The 25,290-nt window shown below is 39.3% G+C and overlaps 1 protein-coding gene across 4 annotated transcripts in view; it reads right to left on the minus strand.

Annotated features, from left to right (window-relative positions):
- Col14a1 (collagen type XIV alpha 1 chain) overlaps positions 1-25,290 on the minus strand; it is a 198,769-nt gene that overhangs the window by 12,486 nt on the left and 160,993 nt on the right. For all 4 annotated transcript variants that reach the window (XM_071602156.1, XM_071602155.1, XM_071602157.1 and 1 more), the window contains exons 41-45: positions 19,438-19,491; positions 18,908-18,979; positions 11,865-11,900; positions 10,834-10,900; positions 7,833-8,021 (exon numbers count right to left, since the gene is read on the minus strand). In XM_071602156.1, the coding sequence (XP_071458257.1) occupies positions 7,833-8,021; positions 10,834-10,900; positions 11,865-11,900; positions 18,908-18,979; positions 19,438-19,491 (418 nt within the window). The remainder of the gene's footprint in view (positions 1-7,832; positions 8,022-10,833; positions 10,901-11,864; positions 11,901-18,907; positions 18,980-19,437; positions 19,492-25,290) is intronic.

Here is a 25,290-nt window from a genome sequence, read left to right on the forward strand (position 1 = left end):
TCAACTTCGTGAAAGACCCTGGGCCCAAAGCACCCAGCTAATCTCACAACCTTGGCCCACAAAAATGGAGGCCATGTACGTTCACTGCTTTAAGCCACCAAGTTCTAAGGTAATTTGTTACACAGCAGCAGATTACTAATCCATGAAGTTTCTGCAGCAGTGATCAATGTAATGAGTCACTTCACAACTGGTGGGGGTGGGGGTGGGGGAGAAACCCTAAAAAATGAAACATGATGTAAAGAGGAAAAAGGAAAGAACATTCATTGTCCATGCCTTAACGTGACCACACGTTAGGAAAACCTAATCCAGCAGAGTTTCAGAAAAAGGTCTTATCTAAAAGGCATTTGAATTGGACTTACCAGATAGTACTGGGAGAGAAAAGGGAAAACTCTATCTTGACTTTTCTCTCAGGAAACGAGAGCCTGGAATGGGACTCAGGGGAGAAGAAGGAAAATGTGTTTCAAACAGCAATGAGAAGAGAGAGCACAGTCAGGCAACTGAACATCAAGTGTCGTACAAAATCACAGCAAGACTTGTCAATATTTAAGTGCCAACCAGAGTCGTAATGAAAGCCCTACCCTGCCCCACCTTTAATCAAGTTGGTCTGCCCCATACAGATCATTTTTCTAGGAATAAGTCAGGATACATGGGGCATTAAGAAGTTTCACAGAATTGATCTCTACCATGGCAATGATCCTAGCTCACAGTTGTTATGCCTTTATTTTGATTTCTTATCAAATTTTTCTGCTAGATTTATCTTCAGCCCTTCTATCTCTTAACCACAGGAATACTGAACAAAAGAAACCTACTTCTCCAAACTTTAAATCTATCCAGGACTTTTTTTTTTTTTTTTCTTCTCTCTCAGCCCTATTGTCTGGGTTTCTCATGAGCATTAGGCACAAAAGGTTAGCTTTAGTGTAGGGTCGCAGTTTGCTGCCCCCACTGCCACCCATGAAAGGGACTGTCATTTATTTATGGCATCAGAGCAAGGCAGCTCCTTTTCTATTGGGCTTCCCTGGGGGAACTCTCCTTGCCAATAAACCTTGGGTTAATAAGGCCAGGAGATCATTTACATTTATTTGCATAATGGCAATCACGTGTTTTGCTCTATTAGATCTTCACTGTGAGTACAAGAAAGACAAATGCAGATGGCACAATTCTTTATAATGACATTCTGAAGAAGAAATGGGGAAGTTTCTGTTGCTTTCAGGATCAAGTTCAAATTCCTCACCCAGAACTACAAAGTGTTGGTTGCTTCATGAGGCCCCTGTCTGTCCCTCTCCTCTCCTGGGTTCTTATTTTCCTCCTCACTCCCCACGTTCTGCCTGTGCTATTTCCTATGGGTCTTAGTTGTTTCTAGAAGAATTTTTGGATGATGAAATAATTATATAGGGTTTTTTTTGGCACTTAACTACATACTGAAATAAATTATTTGACCTACATTGATATCCTTTTAGTTCCCTTTCTGTTATACAAGAGTACACTTTGGTACTTTATTTGGTATCATTTGTTTGTGTGTGAAGATAGGTTGCATTTATTACCTCTGAATCCCATTTTGGAAAAGTAAAGAAGGTGTCACAAATATTTGTTGTAAAGAGGGGACAACATGTCAGGTAGGATTGAGAATCATGGCTTTATGTTTCAACCCCTTTCCCACCTCAGGACGTTGGCATGTGATGTTTCCTTGCCTAGAATGCTTCCCTCTCTCTCTCATTGATATTTCACATTTCTACCAAACTCTCAGGTCTCAGTTAAAATACCACTGACTTTGTAGACTTAAGTCAGAGTCTCCTTTGCTCAGATTACAACGCACATTTTTTTCTTAGCACTTTACACAACTGAAATAAAATTATTCATATATTATTTGTTTAATATCTGTCTTGCCCATAGTTAGCAAGGTGGCCTGAAAGTTGGGAAATGCATGCCTGCCTTACCCACCATGCTGTCAATGCCAAGAACTCTGCCCGACATGTAGTAGATGCTCAGTAAGCATTGGTTGAACAAATGAAAATTCTGGGAAATTAGGATCTAAGCTTAGGGAGTCACAATTACATAGTTAGTAACTAGTTGCAGAGTTAGGATCCTAACCCATATGTCACTGAGGCCCCAAACCACATTCTGTTCAAACTAGTATGCTACTCTCAGATAATGCAGCTTCACAAATTAGAGAGGTGAAATGATTTTTCTTCTAAAAAGGATTGACTTGTACAATTCCATGTTTCTCTCTCTTTGCCTCCAAATCAAATATCCTAATAGAAGTCTAAATTTTAGAGTTGTCCTCCAAAGTGCCAGATCTATGAGCAGTTTCTCTACAGGTAATTCTTCCAGATGGACTCTGTTATGTGGTGTTGAGTATTTGCTAAGTTGCTGGGAGAACTGTCATGTGCCAAATGGTATAACCATGCCAAATGGTTTCTATCACATTTGTTTTTACCTAATGGATCAGTCACAGATGCCCCAATGCTATCCAAATATACCAACTCAGAGTGCACAAAGAGCTTGCAAATAATCCAGCCACAGCCCACCAGGACATTCTGGCCAATCCAACAGGTCACATGTTTTGAATTTGTGGTTGTTAGGAGTCATCCTGAAACAGGGTTCATCAGACTCTGCACAGCTCTGACCTCTCCTTTATGAAACTCACTAAATAATTCACAGACAGAAACCGGGCACAGGAAAGGAAACACAGCCTCAGTTTTCTCACCTAAAAACAGGGCTAATCCTGATCTCATAAGATTTTTATTAGGGTTACACAGCATGCTAAGCAACTGATACCCAGTATTTGAACACTTTCTTTTCAAAGACCACAATGACATCTTCCTCTACATTCTGAAATCATTTATTTTCTAACTCACATAACATTTACTATCTCCCACCTTGAACATTCAGAAACAGTCCATATTTCTTCTTTATCAAACTATGTCTTTTATTTTCTCCAAATGAGATAGTACGAACATAGAATTGAGTACAGTAGTTGGCAAATGCATTTGGTGCCTAATAAGTGAAAGCCACAAATAATGGTATTATCTCACATATGGCCAAGCCAAAAAGCCTTACATAAGCCCTGCATTCAATACATATTTGCTGATTTACTGCACAAAACAAACCAGATATGAATTCCAGCTGTTATGGGTGGACAACCTAAAAATGAAAACCTTCAGTTGCATGGTGCCTCTGATCCAATAATTTTTGAAGAATCATTGAAACTGAAGGAGTTGCATGAAGACAGAAATCAGGAGTACTTTCTTTTACTTTTCAAGTAAATATAAAGTTAATTTTGTGAGCTACAGACCGACAAACTCATTGTCAACTTGGTTAATTTTAGTTCAAGATAGTAGTGTGAATAATGAACATTTTAAATAAACAGTGTAAGGAAATGAACAGATGAATCATGTGGGAATGATGTGCAGAGTTGGAATTAGAAATGGAGCTGTTCCAGAGGGGTAAAGGAAGGGAACCAGGGGGAGGTAGGAGAGGAAAGGGGAGGTAGTGCAGAATGTAATTGGCCAAATTATGTTATATGCATGTACGAATATGTCACAGCAAATTTCACTATTATGTACAATCTTAATGCACCAAGAAAAACTAATTTAAAAAAAAATGGGAATGAAATTATGACATTTGCCAGTCAATGAATGGATCTGGAGACTATCAGGCTAAGTGAAATAAGCCAATCCTCAAAAACCAAAGGCTGAATGTTCTCTCTAATATGTGAATGCTAACAAACAATAACAGTGGAGAGAGAATAGAAGTTCGTTGGATTAGACAAAGGGAAATGAAGGGAAGGGAGGGGGGATGTTTATAGGAAAGACAGTGAAATTAATTAGACATAACTTTCCTCTGTTCATATATGAATACATGACCAGTGAAACTCCACATCACATATAACCACAAGAATAGGAAGTTATATTCATGTATATATAATATGTCAAAATGCACGTATAACTACTGTCATGTATAACTAAAAAGAATAAATACAAAAATACCAAAAAAATGGGTCTATTATGAAGGGGATCTAGTTAGGATTATCCAAGACCATGACTGGAGAAGGATCTGAGGTAAAGAAGAGCCATCACTAGGTTCAAGAAACAATGGAGGAACTTTAGGGCTAATTATACCCTTTTTCTGAATTTTGGGATAACAAGGACACAGGTATGAAAAACTATTTATCTGAGGACAGTGCCAGGTTTAGGAAGAAGTAACCAATACAGTAATCCCTGGAGGAACTTAAACTAACAGGATAAGAAAAAGCAGGTGAGAAATGAAGCTGCATAACAATGACATCATGCAAATTAAGCCTCTTAAATTCTGAGCACCAGCAATTAGGTAAATCCAAGTTGGAGTTCAAGCTTTAGACAGAAAACTTGACCAGCACAAGCCATAAGTACCCTCTGAATCTTTCCATTCTAAGGATTATGTATTATAATCTCAGTGAGAAGATAGCTGAGATTGTTCCCCACAAACTTATAAACAAGAGTTTGTTTAAATTAAAGAGACAAAGGATTGATTAGGAGAGATAATCAGACTGAGCAAAAACTGTATTCTCTCTATTTGGTAATAAGGAGAATCATGAAAAGCCATCTGTGTTACATTGCTAAGATGGAGGGGATGCCTGTAAGTTTTCTTCAGCTCTCTAAACACATATTCTATTGCCATTTCTCTTATAAAGATGGAGTTAAAGATATTGTACCAGGATAGTGCCTTTCAAACCATGATCATAATATTCAAGATCTCCCCTAAAGCTTTGAAGGAAAGAAGAAAATAGGACACAATAATAGTTAGTTCTTTTGCCTCCGTTGCATACGTTTACATGCACACAGATTCATAAGCATTCTGCATTACATTTTTTACTATATATCAAGTTTTTAAAAGTTCAAAAAATGATAGTAGAGAGACCAGCTGGTGCATTTCTGATGAAAATTTAGCCAGTGTGAGTAGAGTCATGAGCTTGGTAGGGGAACTAGTGCAACCCATGGAGCCTCAGCAGAAAGTAAGGTCCATGTGAGTGCTAAGCCACACATACAGTCATACTCCTTTAAATCTTGCTTTTATACTTTACTGTTTTGCCTAGTAATAACACTTATTTTTGCTCATTTCAATGGCACATTCCTTAAGACTGTTTTATGTAGCATCATACTGTACACAGCAGAATAAAAACATGGTCCTGGCAATGAACTGATTTTGAGCTCTTTTGGCCTCAATAACTTCATCTGCATCTTTTTATGCAAAATTGGAGTCTCAAAAGAACGGATGGCTGAAGCCCTCTGTTTGCAAAAGTCTATTTTTTTTGGTTCAGTGGAAAGACAGATATTTTTCTCTCTCAATCCTTCCTAGGGTGTTTGGAGCACAAGGCAAAGAGCAAAACATCACTGCACACCTTGTAGAAATGAATCCCAGCTATGACCAAAATGGCTTTGCTGTAAATGAAGAGCCTGCTGGACTCTGGCCTATAAACCCCAACTTAGCAATCTCCAAACACCCTCTATCATCTATCAATTAAAATCACCTTCCCCACACTCAAAGGGCATCTCTCATTTTCTGTCTTATTGTTATCCTCTACATCTTAGGGAATTTTTACCTACATGTGGGTAAGAAAATCACATCATGGAATTTCCTATTTCCAGTGGTTGTCTGGGCCACTCTTTGAGAACTACTGCGTGATTTTCTCAGGTCTATTCACTTAGCAATCTCACAGAGCAGGAAAGTCTCAATTCAATAAGAACAGGGCTACAACCTCCAAAAGGAACAAAGGCAGCTAGTGACCAGCCGGGGGTGACCCCGATGCTGGCTCTGTGCTTCCCGAGTCACACTTTCTCCATCCCCAACACCATCAGAGATACTCTGCTGACAGAGGGGGCCACCTGCCAGGCAACCAAGTCTGTGACACATTATGAGGGAATAAGACCCTTCATTAGTCTGCAGATTCTATGCCCTGACACTAGAAAAAACCTCCAGAAAGAAAAATCATATCTGGATCATAATCAAAGCAATGGCCATCCAGCATGTGCCTAATAAATGCAAAGCATTGTGTAGAGCAATTCACACTTGACCCGTGTTCAGCAAACTAGCCATTCACTACCACAAGAAGAGTGGCGCTAAATTGGAAGGGAGAGACAGGAAAGGCAGCAGGTGTTCAGGGCGGAGGTCTCCATAAACTGGGATGATCAAGAAAAGCTATATGCATGAGACAGGAGTTAAGCTGAGCCCCGACATAAGAATAAGATGTATGTATGCTAGATAAGGGGAGGAGAGGACATTTCCCAGGGGGGAAAGACACTGTGTACAAAAGAGCTGACGCAGAAATGCACAGGGCCTACGGGCATGAGTCAATGATGACTGTGAGATATCGTTTTTTGTTATCTCCAGTCATATCCCAAATCTTATGAGGGGAATTAATTCCACCCCTCCCACAAATGCAGGATGACTTGCAGAGAAGACAGGTAACACTCAGCTTTCCCAGACCTAAGTTCTAGAAATAGTGTCTCAGACCACACTTTCACCTCTGACAATTTTGCCCCTCATTTCTCCAAGATTAATATTTGACCCCAACTTCCTACATCTTTTTTTTTTTTAATCTGCTTCTGGAATGATCAATGAATGAAACTAGGTGAAATTCAAACAGAGTCCTTTTTTTTTTTTTTTTTGGTACCTGGGATTAAACTCAGAGGCACTCAACTACTGAGCTATATCCCCAGCCCTATTTTGTGTATATATATATATTTAAATTTAGAGACAGGGTTTCATTGAGTTGCTAAGTGCCCTCTTGCTTTTGCTGAGTCTGACTTTGAACTTGCTATCTTCCTGCCTCAGCCTCCTGAGTCCCTGAGATTACACATGTGCACCACCATGCCTGGTCAAAGGTGTCTTATTTTGTGTTATGTAATACTTTTTAAATTAATTAATTTATTTAAATTAAGTATATATGACAGCAGAATGCATTTTGATTCATTGTACACAATTTTTCATTCTCTGCACAATTTTCATTTCAGCACAACTTTTCATTCTCTGGTTGTACATGATGTAGTGTCACATCATATGTTATATAATACTTTGAAGAGCCATGGATGGTAAAAGAGAAGGTGAAGTGGAGATTTCTATTTTACAGAGACTTCAGTGAGAAAGATAAAGCACTGGCCAAGAAACTGTTAAATAAGTATTTCTTCATATTATAGGAAGATGAGCTGTACATCGTATTTTAATTTAAAGTTCAGAGCTGTATGTTCCATACAGGGATGTGTGAGTCACAGGTCGATATGATTGGGACTCTTCTCAGGATTGCCACTGGCTATTGCCCAATCTGTGCATTGTGCACACACACAAAGCACCATATTTGTGTATAGAGTGAGCTCCTGGCTCGCCATGACACACACAGGATGCCACATCTACCCAGAGTGAGGGAGCATTTTCTAATTCTTAGCACTAGAAGGAGCTTCTTAATTCATCCATCTAGTGGGGACATCTCTTTTCATGAACTCAAAAGCCTCTTAGAGGTGAGCTGGGGCTCTGACCCTTCTGTGTCATACAAACAGATGTGGCTCCTGATGAATGTGTTGTACACTGCTCAATTTTCTCAACTCAGGGACAGATAAACAAGAAATTGAAGAATAGATGGAGCAGGGGCTGGGGATATAGCTTAGTTGGTAGAATGCTTGCCTTGCATGCACAAGGCTCTGGGTTCAATCCCCACCACCACCATCAAAAAATAAAAAGAATAGATGGGGTAGAATGAATTTAGGTCCATTACTTCAGAATTTATCATCATAAAAGTACCATGCTCTGTGTCATTGTCCCCTTCTCAGGGGAGTTGCCATAAGAGCAGTGGCCCAGCTTACCTCGTTCTCCTGGGGCCCCTGGCACACCTGCATTTCCTGGGAAGCCGGGTGCACCTGGGGGTCCTTGCTCACCAGGGGTTCCAGGTGAACCTGGTCTTCCAGGTTCCCCAGGAGGCCCTTGGACAGTCCGGATGGATGAGGAGTGGCTGGGGATCTGGTTGAGGATGGCTGTGTACCTGGCCATGTGACCTGAGGTATGAAGCAAGAAAACAGCATTCAAAGAATGGTCAAAAAGATAAAGGGAGGATGGGGGTACTTTCCATTAAGGCCCCAAACAATTCTATTCATTACCCACCAAGAGGAAGAAAAAAAAAACCCACACCCTCTGAAATATGTTGATTTCCAACTTAGGATTTTTTACATTTTACTTTGGATGATATTAACTGCTGGACTGTATTCGAGTCACATCTCATGTGTTTGGAATTCCAGAGCTCACATCAGCTTCCCAACAAGCATCACGGAGCAGAAGTCATAAATTTTATCTTCACCCCAACATTTATCTGACCCCTAAACCTCTCCCAGCCGCCTTTTTCTACAACAACCCCCCCCCCATTTTATTTGTCTTTTTTCCAACCTACAAAGCCAGCCCCACCCTCTTGCTCACAAATCCCCAGACAAGTTCTCTGTCTCGACTCATCTTGGTTGCCAAGCCTTTTTTTTTTTTTTTTTTCAGGAAACTTTTCTTAGGTCCCAGCTGCAAAAACTCCCACTAGCTTTATATAATAAAAATCTGGCATTCTCTCCCATAATCCTTTAACCCAGCTGTGACTGTAAGAATGCAATTTAATAATTAGAAGAATAGATTTGCAAAGCACTTGACACCAGAATCCCTCTTTTCTCCAACATCATCAGGAAAGATCTTTATAAAAGTGATTATTACTTATAACGTTTTCAAATATTTAAAGCTAAGTAAAAAATAGAAGCCATTTTTTGAGGAAGTACTTCTAAAATGTTTCCAATGCCGTCTTAAAGAGTTGGACTGTGACTGCAACTAGGGACCCTCTCCTGGAGACTTGAGGACTCTCTGTAGGCATAGCCCACTTGCAGCAGGTAAGTGTGTCCACATCTGCTTTCTCAGCTTCCTTCACTGACCAGGGCTGTCCTTTATCACATCCCCAGCTGTTGTCACTTTGGCCTCGAAGTTTCCCAAGTGAGTCTTCTTAGAATAATTCTTCTGGTTAATGGAAAACTAAAAAGCAGATGACTGAGCTTGTAAGGAATTATACACTAACTGATAAATCAAGTCCTGAGCAGGAGCCTAAGAAATAAAATAGGGAACCCAGAGGAAGACCAAAGCCATATTAAGGAGGATGACTGAATTGCCAGAAATACAGTCTCTGAGTGGGTTGCATACAATCTCTTCCATCTCCAAGCTGTACTGACTGGCAGGGATTACCTGTTTTACAGACATGTTTAAAACTTTCTTGTCTCAACTCCCTGACTCTACTTCCTTGAAGTCATTCACAACAATGTGAGAATTCCTAAGGGAGAAAAATAAATTTTGAGCCCTCCATTTTTAAATAATCATATATTATAAAAGGCTTCATTTTTATTGTGGAATAAGGCAACAAATATTGTGAAGTTTTCTTCATGTGATGGTCAGCAAGTCATGTAAGGTTTCTTATTATAATGGTCTATTCATATACGCTGTATTAAAATGAGAAACCTATGAAATAATGTAGGAGATGGGAGAGTTTTGAATGTATTCTACTCCAGAAGAGATTCAAGTTCAATTTCCCTTTTCTACGGTATTGGTTTTAAAGAACCTGTTTTGGCACAAAACTGAAACAGTATCATTTAACTGGTAAGTTGTTTCTCCTTATACATTTAATTTGGACACTTATTTAAATTAAATTGAGTTAAAATACAGGGAGCAAGACTCTGTGTCTTAAGATAGTAGATTTTGTCCTCAGTTTGTCCTGATATTTGTGTCTTAATGAAAGCTCTTCCAAGTTCATGAAGGGAACTTCACTCCACGCCTTCCAGAGAGGGAGATCTCAGAACTCAGGTGGAAGTTTGGATCAGGCCATTAGGAGGCACTCCTTGGACGTTTTCAGGGGTCTCCTGGCCTCACTCCCTAACTTTCCTGGATTAAAATAATTGTAACCCTGAGGCTGACAAGGTAGCCACTCTGCTAATGTTGGTCCTAGAGAAGGAGGGTATTCTCTGGGTGGGGTTTAGATGGCAGAGCTAGGCTAGAGCTGGGTGGGTTTCAAGGAATATTTTATCTTTACTCAGTTCTTCTGGAATTAAACAGATCACTTGGAAAAGAGAAGGGTCCACCAGTCTAGCAACCTTCTGGTTAAATTACTGAGATAATATATACAGTCGGTCGGCAGGAGCAACATGCAAAATGAAATACAGCCCCATTAAAAGGCGCAAGTTTAAAATAAAGACATAGTGTTTTAACAACTGTATTCCAGCATAATCTTTGGCACAAATCCCAAGTGTCCCATCCAATGTCATAACTACCCTGTCACTGTGTGTGTGTGTGCATGTGTGTATGTATGTGTGTGTTGGTCTAAGGAATAAAGGGAAGGACTTTAGCCTAACCAAAAGATAACAGATATAAAATAGGTAAAAAGGAGATACTGATTTAAATCTTGTGAATAAGAATCATGTGAATTAATGTGAATCATCTTTATGAAGGTAGCCTCTGAAGACACAGTTTGGCAGCTTTCAAGTGCTGACACTTGAGAAGAAATCTATCTGTACAGCAAGAAAGGAATATGAGATCTGACCTGTCAGTCATATTAAATCCACATGGGCAAACCCAGAGATCTTGGACTGATAACACAGGCAATTGGCTCCTGGACCATGGATGTTGAGCCAAGGGTAGTCTGTAAGGACATCTTAGATGGATCAGAAGTGGCCATCTGAAGCTCACAGAGTCTTCACCAACAAGTTTTCAAGGAGTACTCCTGGGGCTCACAGTCACAGGAAAGACAAACTCCATGTGAACAGCAAGGGGGTAAAACCCGGTCAACTATGACACACTTACTCTGGATGAGCTGTTCGCATACTTGACGTGCCACTGCCCTCACCATGGCTTGAGACTGCAGGTCACCCTGGATGAGAGAAAAGCACACTTCTAAAGCACAGCCACGTACCAGGTCTACCAGGATATGGATGACTTGACCCATTGTTCCCACCAGGGCTCTTAGGCTCCTAGCAACAAGACAGACTGACCACCACAGAGCAGTAGGCTACATGCACTCAGGGTTCAAGGTTCCTGAGAGTCCTTATTACATTAAAAAGTTCAACTCAGCATTTCTGGTCCCAGGTTCCAAAAAATTTAATAGTTTTAAAACAAACCTATATATGTTTAATGCTTCATTTATATTTCTTTAGAGCTCATAAAATATAGCACTTTCTCAAGTAGTGGCTCCTTTGATACTAATAACAACTCAGAGGAAACACAATAAACCCATTTTAAAGTTGAGCAGCATTAAACACATTTCCCAAGCTTCATGGAGGTAATCAGATGAACCTAAAGACAGGGCTGTTTCTGTTATAGTCAATAACACAACTATATCAGCAACCGCACGATTTCTGAAAGAAGTCCCCTAAAATAAATTGATTTAAGTTTGGGGGCCAGTTCTTTAGTTCTACATCAGCTACTGTCTTCTTGGATGTCAATATTGGACCATCAAGAAAACAATTCAAAGCTATTATTTGGAATCTGTATAAACCTATATACCTTTGGGAGTTCTTCTACATCATTATATAATTTCCTTGTCAAATCCACTTTGTGAATTAAATGAGTTTAATTCTGCCCATTTTATCCTTAAAGAATGGAGCCTAAGGTCATTGAACAAAAATGAAAATAGAAACTAGTTCTCCTGACCTCAAGTCCATGGGGCTGTTCCTACTGGGAAATGCGCTAACAACAACAGTCAGGAGCAGGGCAGAGGAAGGGAGAGAGATTGGTATAACAGCAATGAGTAACCACGAAGATATATGCAGTTCTTTCACAGGCTTAGGCAATAGCTTGTTCAACAGTTCCAGCTCCAAATAGCCAGAGAGACTTACCCGTTCTCCGCGTTCGCCTTTTGCTCCAGGAAGACCCTATATAAATGGAAAAAAAATAATCAAGTTAACTTATGATGCTGCTCAGCCAAAAGTAGTGGTAGTGCATCTTTTCTTATTTGATAAAGACATTTTTCTTAACTTTGGCAAAAATAGTTATGCAACATCAAGAATAAAACAGACAGTGACCTATAATCCCACCAAACATAAACATTTACTCCCCCAGGCTTTTTATCTCCAGAAGAGATGTGGCATTTTGGGCTAAGAAATTGAAGTCATGCAACAATAATGTTTTGTAACCAATGTATTCACCAGAAAGGTCCTTTACATTTTTCTACACTGAACTCCATAGGTATGGAACCTTAAGGAGGTTTCATAACTAATTTCAGGAATCTCTTCTAACTAGTTAAACTGTTTAAATTTTTAAAAGAGCATCTTTAAAGAGAAAGGAAAAAAAATCTCCTCTCAACCTGAGAGTTCAAGTTCAAATAATATTAGGAAATCCCATAGTCTCGCTCTGCTTTTTGTCCAGCACAATGGCACACAATTCTATCTAATTCTCTACAATAGAGGCACTCATATATACATGAGATCTCAGCTGAGTTATTGTTTAATAATGTGGCTAAGCTACTCTTTGACCCTAAAGAAATTTTTACAATTATTGTAAAAAGTTACTGGAAAAAAATGTCATGTTCAGTTTTTCTGCAAAGAAATCACACTTAAAATGCAAAGCAAGTTTCTTCAGGATGTCATTTTGTTTAATTACTTGGCAATAGATACCACAAGAAATAGAAATTGATGAAAAATGCAAAGCATGTGCTTGAAAGAGAAGGAGTCCAACTTCTACAGGGAAAGTAGGTCCTTCTCAGCATGGGAGCTCCATAGGGCAGTCTGTGCCTGGCTGTGGACTTCTCTGTCCTCAGCTCCCAAGACTGCCTGAAACATGGCAGGCGCTCAAAAATATGTGTTCACCAAGTGAATGAATGCTTGAATTTTACTTCAAGTATGCATACCTAGCCAATTTATGTTTCGTTTCAACTACTTTGCTTGAAAAAAAAAAGAGAAGAAAAATATTTAAGACACACTGCAGTGTAAGTTTCTAGAGCACTAGAAAAAGTGTTGATTCTGCTAAAAAAGATACTTAATTTCCATTATAAAAACTTTTTTGAAAAAACAAGATTGACATAGCACTCTTCCCATACCAGCTTCACTTCTCTTTTGGAAATGTACTGGTTGAGTCCTTTTCCCTTATGCCTTAGGTTTTCACAAATAGTAAGTCTCCAGAGAGGCAGCAATGTCCACTAGTATAGGTCCAGCTGGAGATTAGAGCTACTTATGTCACCACCAAGTAAGTCCTCAACAGAAATAGGCTTTTCAAGCACCAGATGCAAAACTAAAAGAAAAATCAGCAACCCAAAATAAGCACACATTCCACATTTTTAATATATTAAGACACTGCACATTCTAGTAATAAATAAGTTGCTTTTACTACATTCCAAGGTCTGCTCCAGTGCTTTCAGTTAACCCTTCTAACTGTCTTGTAAGATTATTCCCTTAAACCTTGAAATGCTCCTGCAAGATTAACTCATGTGTTCTTTATAACAGTGGTATGAAAGAGTATTTCCATTTTACACATTAGGAAAAGATGCACCAGGAACTTCACTATGCACCATGAGATGCACCATGACCTGTGGGAGGTCACGACATAAGAGAGACATGGAAGAGCAGAAAACAGAGCCCAAATTGAGGGATCCAGAATCCATGTACTTCAAGTACAAGCTACACTTTGCTGGAAGAAGGCACTAATTAGCACATCTGCTAGTCAATATCTTCCATTCCAGTGAAGATGATATTTTCCTAATTAAAACAAAATGAAACAAAACAAAAACAAGCAAACATACCATCCACCAAAACTAATTCTAGTAACTCAGAAATTGAGTCATTTTAAAAATCCATTTTACCTTCAATATTTTTTTTTGCATCAGTACAACTTTTGGTATTTCCATTGCTATGATTTATTATGTTGGCTTGTTTGAAAATGTTTCAAATTTAGAGAAAGAAATCACAGTGCCAAGCTGATTGTAAGGTCAATAGCAGCATCCACTATTGGCACTTTCTGGTAGATAGAGATGGAGCTGCTTAATTGGGCCTGAAATTCTTCAAATTCAGTCTCATGATGCTTGTTATTAAGTAGCTAAATGACATAGTAGGCAGTCTTGATGAAAGATCTTTTTAGCGAAATATGAGTATGGCAAGAAATTATTTTTTATTCCAACTTCTCTGACATCTTTCCTTTGATTTCTGCAAAGTCAAACAAAAACAAAATAAAAATTCCTGAGCAAGTGAAGGCCCATAACTCCACCAAGGTATGCTTTGAGGGAAAACACACAGTCCCTGCAGATGTAGGCAGGAAAAAGTGGCACATTTTCCTTTCATTTCAGGAACACTTGAAATGTAAAGAAAAGAGAATACAGTAGCTACATTCATAGATGCAAAGAATTTTAGCACTGGAAGGAAGAGAAATGATCTCATGGTCCAAGTTCCACATATTAAAGATGCCTGCTAAGCAAAACTGAAACCTCCTAGGCTGGCTTCAGAGGTCTTCAGAGACCCCTCATCTATAAGAATAATCTAATACTCCCCTGAACATCAGCCTAACTAAAACACAACACACAAATGTTCATTTCCTCTCCCCCCACCAGCTCCTTCTCTCATCTCTCCTTACATATGAAGTACTCTCTGTATCAGAGAGTGAGCTGAGGTCTAGAAAGATAAGCATGAAAAATTTCTGCCCTTAAGGAGCCATTACTGCTGTGCAAAGATAGACATCAACACTGGAGGAGATACCAACATCCTACGGAGGTGAGGGTGGCTTCCTACAAGGGGACACACACACACTTAAAGTCAAAAAAACCTGGGGCTCACCAGATGGTGGCAGGAGAGCATCCCAGACAGCAAAAACATCCCCCAAACAAAAAAATCACTGGACACAGAGGCATATATTTGGAGAGCTTGACACAGTTTGATGTGACTCAACTCTAAGTGAAGGGACAATGACAGAGTTAAAGTGGGAAAGGGCCATGGAGAAACCATGTGTACTACATTGAACATATGGGACCTAGCCTCTAGGGATTGGGGTCCACTGAGGAGAGTTGGGCCAAGGAATGACACATCAGAGTTGTCCTAAAGATGTCCATCAGCTAGGAGATGGACCAGGCCCCATTAGAGCTTCCTGCGATGGGATTGGTGGGGAATGACAAGGGCCTGAAATAAAACCAGGGTCGCCATGAGAGAGCTGAAATTAAAAATAACAACATGTGCAAACAACATGGGGCTCCTGTGTTTGCCTTGTGTTTTCCTCATCCCCATCCACGGAGGCCATCTGCCTGTCTTTGTAGGTGGGGATTCTACCCATATTTCAAGATCCCACTGAAATGGCTGCATCCTTCTGTAGCCCTTACACCACCCCCAGCTGAGGGCATTCTCTCCTCTCCTCTCCCCTCTCTCACTTCTCTCCTTCAATGGAACTTTCATAGAAAATTCCTTGTCTTTCCCTTGAGGCACTTCACATTTTCTGCCTTGTATTATAGCTTCTTATGTTAAAATGCCCTTCTCTCTAAACTTTCCAAGTGAAGGGACATTGACAGAGTTAAAGTGGGAAAGGGCCACTTTAACTCAATAGTCTTGGTCACCTCTTATACCCTTCATGACTCCCTCCTATGCACCATGTAATCCTGCACACAATGAGCCTACTCATCACATATAAATGACTGATTTAGAGACCTGATGTTTAGAAAGGCTCGGTGGTTTCTTTAAGTGATGTGCCTCCCATAGTCAGATGGCCAGAGTCACATCTAGAACCCATGAATCCTGAATTCTAACAAAGAACTTTTAAATGGCCTACCTATATTGAGATCAAGCTAAGCACCTGGCCCCAGCAGCAAGGATGCCCTTCTGTCATGACCCCCATCCTGCACTGCCCCACTGCAGGGAGGCACTGTATTCAAGCCGGTGCTTAAAAACTCAGCAACACTAATGCACATCTGTCCTTGGGAGCTGGCAGCTGGAGGCGGAATACAGGAAAGCAAGCATTTCTGGCACTCACTGTGGGAAGCACGTTGCTATTTTCAGTGGTACAGTCTGTCCCTCTTGGTCTCTTTCCCTCGCCTTCCTAGACAGACATCTACGGGAAATCAATGAAGGTCTCAGCACCATGACACGGAGTCTGCTTTAGCACTGTTCCAGCCTGGCAACCAGCAGGCATGTGAGCAATGGCAGCCCCAGGCAGGGGAAAGCCTGGCTGGACAGTTCAGAGAACAACTTGCTCCTGATGGGAAATCCTACTGTGGATCCTCACCCAGTATTTATAGACCAAATGGTTTCCATCTCTGACAATTACTTTTCTGCTGATTTTTAACAAAAATACCACCAACAAATGTTTTATTTATGAGCAAAAAAATACTGTTATTTTTTCAGTACTGGGCATTGAAACCAGACTTTCCATCACTGAGTTACATCCTCAAACTTTTTTTTATTTTTTGTTTTTAAGACAGTATATCACTAAAGTTTCTCCGGCTATCCCTCCAACTTGTGATCCTCCTGTTTCAACCTTCTGAGTAGCTGAGATTGTATGCCCAGCCAGGTATTTCTGTATGCCCCATATTTTGAGTCCAATTCTGCACCACAAAATGCCAGGTGAGTTCGTGAGGTGACGTTATTAACATATTCCAGGTCTTACTCTACCACTCCACACCCCACTAAAACTCCCCCAGAAACCCCATCTCCTGCTCTTTATTCCTTAGCCCTTTCCTAGTCAATCCTTCTTGCATCAGGATCTTTGCTAGCTTAATTAAGGGAAACTAGTTTTAGGAGAAGCCAATAAGAACAAGAAGATCCCCTGGGGTACAAATATGTCTGTTTATTGCCTAACCAAGTTCAAGTGGTACTTTGGTATTTTTCTGGTTGTATTTCAGAATGCCTTGAAGTCTTTGCTAGCCTAATGTTTCCTATACCTTTCTTGGGCTACATATGAACTGCCTTTAACACTTATTTGACCAGAACCCGTTGGTCCCTAAGTACTGCTGACATATTCTGGAACTCTAGCTTCTAGAAGCACAGTTTATAAAGCAGACTGAAGCCTAGTAGCAGACAGAACATTTGTAAGTCTCTTTCCTAAAAATGAACAGCCTAGAATCAAATGAAATGATAAGCTTCTGATGAAATGATAACAGAGACTGTTTGTGTGTGTGTAAGTGCTCACATGAGGGTATCAGTGTATGTTTCTATGTACACAATCATGCTTAATAACATCTTTTTGGATTAAAAATAATAAAATGTCTGAAGATAAAGCTATCCAGTTTTCTTCTGTGACCTGATAGTTTGATTTAAAAAGAAGAGATGTAAAAGCATTTTGGACAACTACAATGCAGCTGGAATAAGTATACTGCTTTGGAAAGTGACTGCTAGGGATAGCACTTATTTTCAAATACAAGTTAGAATGTGTCTGCTGAAATCCAGATGCATTTTTATGTGCATACCTTGTGTGTGTGTGTGAGTATGTTCCATGTGAATCATAGCCTGCAAAGGCCTCTGAGGATAAAACGATTTTATTGAAATGAGATTCAAGAATAAGCAGTAACAGGACTAACTGGTAGAGAGAGAAAGAGAGGCACCTTCTGAATTAGAGCCAACACTTCTGTGAAGTCTTGTTCACCATGGCAGGCAGGAAAAAGCCCCTAAAAATGTTCACACTTAATCCCCAAACCTGTGAATGTGTCACCTTATGCAGCAAAAGGGACTTTGCAAATGGGATTTAGTTAAGGACTTGAGGATTATCTGAGAGATTATCTAAGATTATCTGGGTAGGCCGAATGTAATCACTTAGGTTCTTAAAAGCAGGAACCTTTCCTCTGTGATCAGAGAGAGATGTGACTCTGGAGAAAGGGTCAGAGAGATGCAGACAGCACTGTCGGCTTTGAAGCTGGAAGTGGGCCATATGCCAAGGAATGTGGGCAGTGTTTAGAAGTCAGAAAGTCAAGGAATTAGACTCTTCCCTAGCGCCTCCAGAAAGGAAATACCAGCACCATGCTTTTAACCCAGTGAGACCAGGGCTAGACTTGTGACCTACAGACCAGTAAGACAGTAAATCTGTGTTGTTGCAAGCCGCTGAGATTGCAATAGTCCATTAAGAATCAATAGAAATCTAACCCATCACCTTTTTCTATCCTCATCCATCAGATTACACTGTGCCACAACCTCTCAGCATGTTTTCTGTAATACATGCCTGTACTTCATTTGCTTTCATTTATGGTCATGGACTTAGCACAACACAGATGATACCAGATTGCTAGTACCGATACCTAGAAGGAACTGCCTGCAAGTCATAGAAGATAGGAAGTGTAGCCTCGGAGGCCTCAGAATGCAATCACCTCATTTACAAATGAGGAAACAGATGTGTTCACTGGTCCTCCCTCCCATCCACATCTTCCCCATCTTCCCGAACCCATCCCCTCACACTGTTTACATTTAAACACCAACTCAGGAGACAAGCAGCACAAAAATGGGAGGTAAGGAACTGGTCATTGTGCTTCCACTTACACCACTGATCATTTATGAGTATCTGTTTTAATGAAAAGTTTTGTCTTCCTGGTAGAATTTAGCAAAGCAAAATCTATTCCTACTTTCATTAAACCATGAATTCCTTGAGCTTTGTGTTTTTTTTCTCTTGGGAACCAGACTTGATTAACACCTAGCTGATGTACCAAATCCTTGCAAGGATAACATTGAGTTAACTTAGGCAAATACAGAATAGCAAGCAACAGAAACATAGAAGCAAAATCATGATTGATCATTCCATCAGGATTGTTTGACTATGGCCATGACATATGCACATCCCAAACTTAAATTTTTATTCTAGGAGCTTCTCCAGGTTCCTTTGTGGAATCCTAGAGTCCAATACTAAATAAATGTTTCTGACCAATGGAGGTGGCAGCAAACATAGACACAGAAATAATGTGGTGACTGATCAGCGACTGCTACAAACTCACCGGTGGCCCCAGGGCGCCTTGTGGTCCCATGCTGCCTGTGATCCCTGGGACTCCAGGGGCTCCAGGAATGCCCTAATAGAGAGGCAGGAAAATGGAACAAAGGTGAGGACTCACACATTCTCATCTATGACAGCCAACTTTCAAGCAAGGGTAACAAACACATGACAGCCCCCTACCCCTTATCATCAAGGCTTCTGAGCTCTGTTCATTTCCATTCCCAACTGCCAAAGATGGGAAGATGTTAAGTCTCTACACTATTGGCCAGGTATGGTTCTTTCACATTCAAGCCTTACCTGTGTCGACTAAAAGATAAATCAATAAAGGTGGCAGTGTCTCAGAGATAGAATTATCAAGCCATATGGATATATTATTTTTAAAGGATGCTTTAAGGTGAGCTCTATACCAAGGGGCAAGTTGTTATACCATAGGAGAGATGACTGTTGAGTGAAAGTTCTGACAGAAAGAAAATTCTCAAAAGAAATGAAATTACTTAAAGAAGAGTACACCCAGTAGTTTTTGGAAATACTTACAATGGGCCCTGGTGGTCCTGGAGGGCCAGAGGAACCATCCTTTCCAGGAAATCCCTGGGGAAAAGAAACACATTGTGTCAACTAAGGGGGTACTTTACATGACTTTCAGAATGGGCTCATCTAATTCTTTTTAATATCTGTGGTGGGTGGGAGGTGGAGTACCAAGGATTCACTCTGGACTACCAAGGATTTACTGTTTTCAAACTCTTCATGAGAATCATTCTTGGCAAGACCTTTGTGTCTGTTGGCTCCACAAAATTGTTCAGTGCAAGAATTTTGGGTGTAAAAAAAATGCCACTTATAAAGTTAAACAGGAATTTGTTTCAAGAAAATGTTTTTATTAAACCATGCATAACAAATGAGGAGGATCAATTTTTTGTAGTTAATAACCAGACAAAATGATGAATTAGTGTCTTTCACGACCTAAGGTTCTTAAGCAAGGAATACCTATAAGAAACCTCTATTGCAACAGGAAAATTGCAATATTAAAAACTCTGCAACTCCAGGAGTAGACTGGGAGAGAAAATGAGAACAGGAGAAGCTTTCTACTCCAACGATATGGATCTGACATGGTGATGTCTGTCATCATGGGCTTACAAATGGAGACATGTGTGTTTCCATTCCATGCTGGAAGAGTGTAAGGCAGAAAGAAAATGATGGATGTTCTTTTTAAAAGCATCTTCCTAAGTTATTGGATATTTGTGTGTGTGTATGTGTGTGGGGGTTATGTGAGTATATAAGAGCTGGAATGACTTACTTAAATGATTTTAGTTCTTAATTGTGACTGCTGGATTTTCCAATGCAGTTACCATAAGATGAGGTCTTCAATCTAAATTTTATAAGTTCATAAAATTTTGTTCAAAACATTACCTCCTACTGCAAGGACAAATAGACTTTTCACAATGGGACTTGACTTCTATTGAAATCATCATTTCTCATCTAATATCAATTTAACTCTACCTCATCCAGTTTTCCTAATGCCTCTCTCAACTCCCTTTCTGACATCTCTCCAATCTTTTTATGAGCTGCTCTTTTCTTTATTTTACTTAGGAAAATGCATCTTCTTGGGGAACCTCACCCATATTCTCATTATCTCTCCCACCACAAAATGTCAAGTAAAAAATGGTAAAGGTCAGTGGAATGAGGACAGGAGACGCTGTGAGAGATGGCATGGAGCAGGGTAGGATGTCTGTATATGAAAAATGCTGGTTATAAAGGCTCTTTCATCACTTCAACCTCAGGCTTATATTCATCACTCCAGAGAAAGAAGAGAAAGCTAGAGCCCTCCTGCATTCCTGGCTTCCTTGGTCTTCCAGGGTACATTGCTTGGCTAGGTTTTGAAGCTTCCTCACAATTAGTTTGGAGCCACATGCCTGAATTCTGGCTAATACAAAGGGGCCACTTCCAATTCTAGCCATAAACATTTCCTTGAGTGATTTTCTACTTTTTTTTCCCCTTCCAAAGCAACTTTAGAAGTCACATGTTGAAGATAAGTGTGTTCCAAGAAAGACCCAAAGTCCCCGAATGACTGTGAGGAGCAGAAAAATGCCCTCCTTTCTCCTCCACCTAGCCTTGAGGACAGCACTGGACTGTCAACAAGCAATACAGTTTTATTTTATTTCATTCTATTTGATTGTATTGCTTTAGACCACTTAGAGGGCTGGGGTTGTAGCTCAGGTGGTAGAGCATTTGCCTAGCATGTGTGAGGCACTAGGTTTGATCCTCAATATCACATAAAAATAAATAAATAAAATAAAGGTATTGTGTCTATCTACAACTAAAAAAACCACTTAGATTTTAGGGTTATAGTGTTATCCAATATTGATATAAAAGCTAGTATTATTTTTCTTTGTGTTTTTTACTATTTCTGTTCTTTTGCTGTAGTAAAAAATAGTAATAAATTTGAGAAGTCTCCAGTGGTAAGCCCTGATACAGATTAAGTTACACACATACAACCTGCCTTGGATCTGCTAACGAAACAACAAAAGTTAATCTGACCTTAGTAGGGAAACAAAGTTATTATTTTATTTATTCATTTATTTTTTAAATAAATGAACTTTATTGGGGTGGGGGGTGCTGGGGATTGAACCAGGACCTTGTGCATGCAAGGCAGGCACTCTACCAACTGAGCTATATCCCCAGCCCTCAAAAAAAAAAAAAAATCATTTCAAAGGGAATTTAAATGTAGCATGTCCAGGAAGAAAGGCATATAAAAATCAGAATAGGTGAGAGATGAACAGAAATCTAGAACTCATTCTGTCCAAATCCCTCATACTCCAAGTAAGAAAACTTGGAGCCAAGAACAAGTTACGAAATCTAGCTGTCAAAAAAAAAACTTTTTGATAACATATTCCTTTTTATTAGTTGAGTTTCTCATAAGAAAAAAAAATGGCCTTTGGACACATATTCAGTAAGTTAAGATAACATTTTTAAAAGGGCTTCTCTTGCTTCCTGTCTTAAATGTCTTCTAGCACAAGATAGGCAGGGAACATGCACCCACATGTGAGCCCACACATGACACCCAGCCACTGTGACTGCCCAGCAATCCAAACATCTTCCCTGACTGTTTCTAGGCCATGCCATAAGGGAAAAAAATGCAAATACAAAGAGGGACAAACTTAATCACAGAGGGAGGAGAGCCATGACAGATTTTTTTAAAAGAAGCCTGCAGAAAATTACATTGTTCCAAGGAGGATGTACAGGAAATAACACATTGCACTCTTCTCCCCATTATGTGCAAAGGAGTTTAAAAAAGCAACATCGCTCTGTGCCCAGGGTCTATGATGACATTATAAGGACACTGCTATGAACAGGTTTCAGTTCACCTAATCTATAGACTCTGAGTGTTTCACCTGGAAGAGAAGATCATGTAATGTGTTCTTACCTAGGAGCTTAATTTGTAGTAGGAGGACCTAGTATTTTAAGACTTTTTTGTGTATATGTGGTGCTGGGTATCGATAGACCTAGTATTTTAATGGGAACAAATGCATCCTAAAAAAGATGTCTGCTCTGTGTTCTTTCACATCAGTATCCCCAGAAGTTGAAATTTCTACTTCCTATTTTTAGGGCAGAAATTATGTTATTCTTTCTTACATTTATAACACCTTCCTAGCACATTTTTGGCATAAAATAGGTACTAATAAACATTTAACTTGAATAAAATTGAAGCTCCTAGAAGAAGTATTCTGCTTATCATGATAAATAAATCAATGTTTCTTGGAGATATGATGAGTATGGAAATATATAGGGCAGGGGGAAATGCAGGCATCAATCCTCCTTGATCTGGAACCCTCTAAAAGAATGTAGGAAAGATGTCATGAATTGTCTAATCTCAGAAGCTAAAATTTTCATTTAGGTTGATAAAATGTAAAAAAAAAAAACAGATGTCTATATATTACTAATACATTAAAGCATTTAATATATTAAATTTAAAAGGGGCAGTTTCCAAGGAAACTGGAAATGGATTCTTGTGTAGCTGATTTATTGCAGGAGTGTTCTTGAAAGAAACTTGTAACAGTGAAAGAAGCAGGAGAGGACACAAGAATCCAGGTGGAGAAGTGAATTATCTCAAGTCTGTTCTCAGCCTGAGGCCATGAGAAGCTCTGGAGTATGAATTACAGATCAGAGTTGACCCATGGAAAGTCACTGTCCAGGGACAGATATGGCATTTCCAAGGGTGATTCTTTTGGGAAGGGGAAAATTGGTAGCAGTCAACATTCACAGAAGTTAGGGGTTGCTGCCAGATAAAGGGGATCTAATCAGGGTATCAACAGCATCCACTATAGTATATATTATTCTGGCACTTTTCTTCTTGGACCATCATAAACAATTGAACGTTATTAGATATAAAAGTTCAAAAATAAAGGTAATCTTAAGTCTGCTGTGTATTATCTGTTTTCATCAACCCAAATTAAAATTTATGTGTTATAAAACATCATAACTGAGAGGATGTTAGCCTTAATGCTACAGTCAAAGCCATTTTCCCAAATTCTCCATATCCCTAGAAAATAAAAGAGGCTCCTATTTTGCAACTCATAAAATAATTTGATTTTTTTAACTTCTGGATTATACCAGTAAATTTATCTTTGAAATATTCTTCTCTGTAAGCTTCACATTAGTCACATAACTCAGAAATGCTTGCAGAACTACCTCCTGCTGGGTGTTCTGCTAGATTTTGGGTTAATGACAATGAAAAAGACAGTCACTTCCCAAGGAACACATAATTTTTCAAACAATGAAAAGAACCAACCTACAAGCTGCTATGATGGTAGACCAGAGAGTTCCATGAAAACATATGGGAAGAGCCATAACCCAGGCTTAGGGACACAGGGAAGTGTTCACAGAAGACATGGCATTTAAATCAACTGACTCAGGATGGGTGGATTCTGCTGTGATTTGAGTGTGTCCCCAGAATGCACGTGCTGGGCTATAGGACCTTTAAGAAAGGTGCCCTCATGACTGGATGGATGCTGTTGTCATGAGAATGGGCTTGGTAGAAAGCCAGTTTGACCCTCTCCTGCTTTCTTGCTTCCTACACAATGCCTTGTGCCATGTTATGACACAGCAAGAATCAGATGCACCGCCTCAGTTATGAACTTTAGAGTCTCTATCACCATGACCCAATAAATTTTGCTCTTTATAAATCCCCTAGTCTTAAGTGTTCAATTGTAGTAGTATAGAATGGACAAAGACACACTCATTGCACGGGTCTCCCTCCTTAGGTACCACTGTGTTCCTGCACGGCAGCAGATGCTGGGCAAGTGGGTTAACTCCTACATAGGCTCAGGCCCCATTTCTCACCTCTTCATCCCTAAGTGAGCAGCAATAGCAGAAACTTTTTATATAAAAGCAAAGAACTTGGTGAAAAGAAATTTTTGGTAAAGTGTGCAATTTAGAAAAATATGTGCATTTTTATAAAGAAAAATAATTGGCAGATTCTAGCTTTATGACATAGTAGAACTGCAACCAAAGTTTACAAAATATTTTTCAACCATTAACAGAGAAAAATGTGTTCAGATTTCCCCAAACTTTCCTTTATCTATAAAATTTCCTTTTCATAGCAGAGAGCAATCTGAGAAGTGTGTTTATGAATTAAGTATCCTCATAAAAAGCAGAAATCCTTAGTTAAGTAACAGAATGAATATTTGGAAATAGAAATTTTATAAGCATAAGATGGGAATGCACTTAAGCTGACAAATATGTATTTTTAAAGTGCATGAAATCAGCCACACACAGGGATGTTTTATAACACCAACAGCTCCAGGATTTTTTTCCCTTTTTGGTATTCCCACCTCAAAATATTAATATACACCCATATCCCACATTAAAAATAATTCTCCTATAAAAACTTCAAAGGATTTTTATAATTTATATTTTAAAACATTTGGCTATGAGTACATTAGTTAGTTATGGTTGGCTATAATTTGTTAGCAAAACAAAATTTACCTATAATTTACTTTCAAAATTACTAATGTTCTAATAAACACTAAATGTACCTATGGCTGAAACTGGCAAGGTGGTGTTTTATAAACATTTAATTAAACATTTATTAATTCCAATTTTCAGTTTTATTTTCCATACTCTAGAGTAAATATATATGCTTTTTTCAAGTTTCAAAAAAAATTTGTAGGCTTTTTTTTTTTTTTGTAGGCTCTTAGAAAGTTTATGGTTTCTAGGTTCTGTGCCTATATCATCTGAAGGATAAAACCCACCTGCCCATTACTAGTGTTGCAACTGAGATTGAAGTCAGCAGCCAACACACTATGTCTGTGGTATTAGAAATAGCAGGCAGAACTCCTTACTCAATCACCCTTGCCTTCTCTGAAGCCTACAATGGATACGAGCTTCAACATT

This window comes from Marmota flaviventris, chromosome 15 (genome assembly GCF_047511675.1).
Source record: "Marmota flaviventris isolate mMarFla1 chromosome 15, mMarFla1.hap1, whole genome shotgun sequence".
Taxonomy (NCBI): domain Eukaryota; kingdom Metazoa; phylum Chordata; class Mammalia; order Rodentia; family Sciuridae; genus Marmota; species Marmota flaviventris.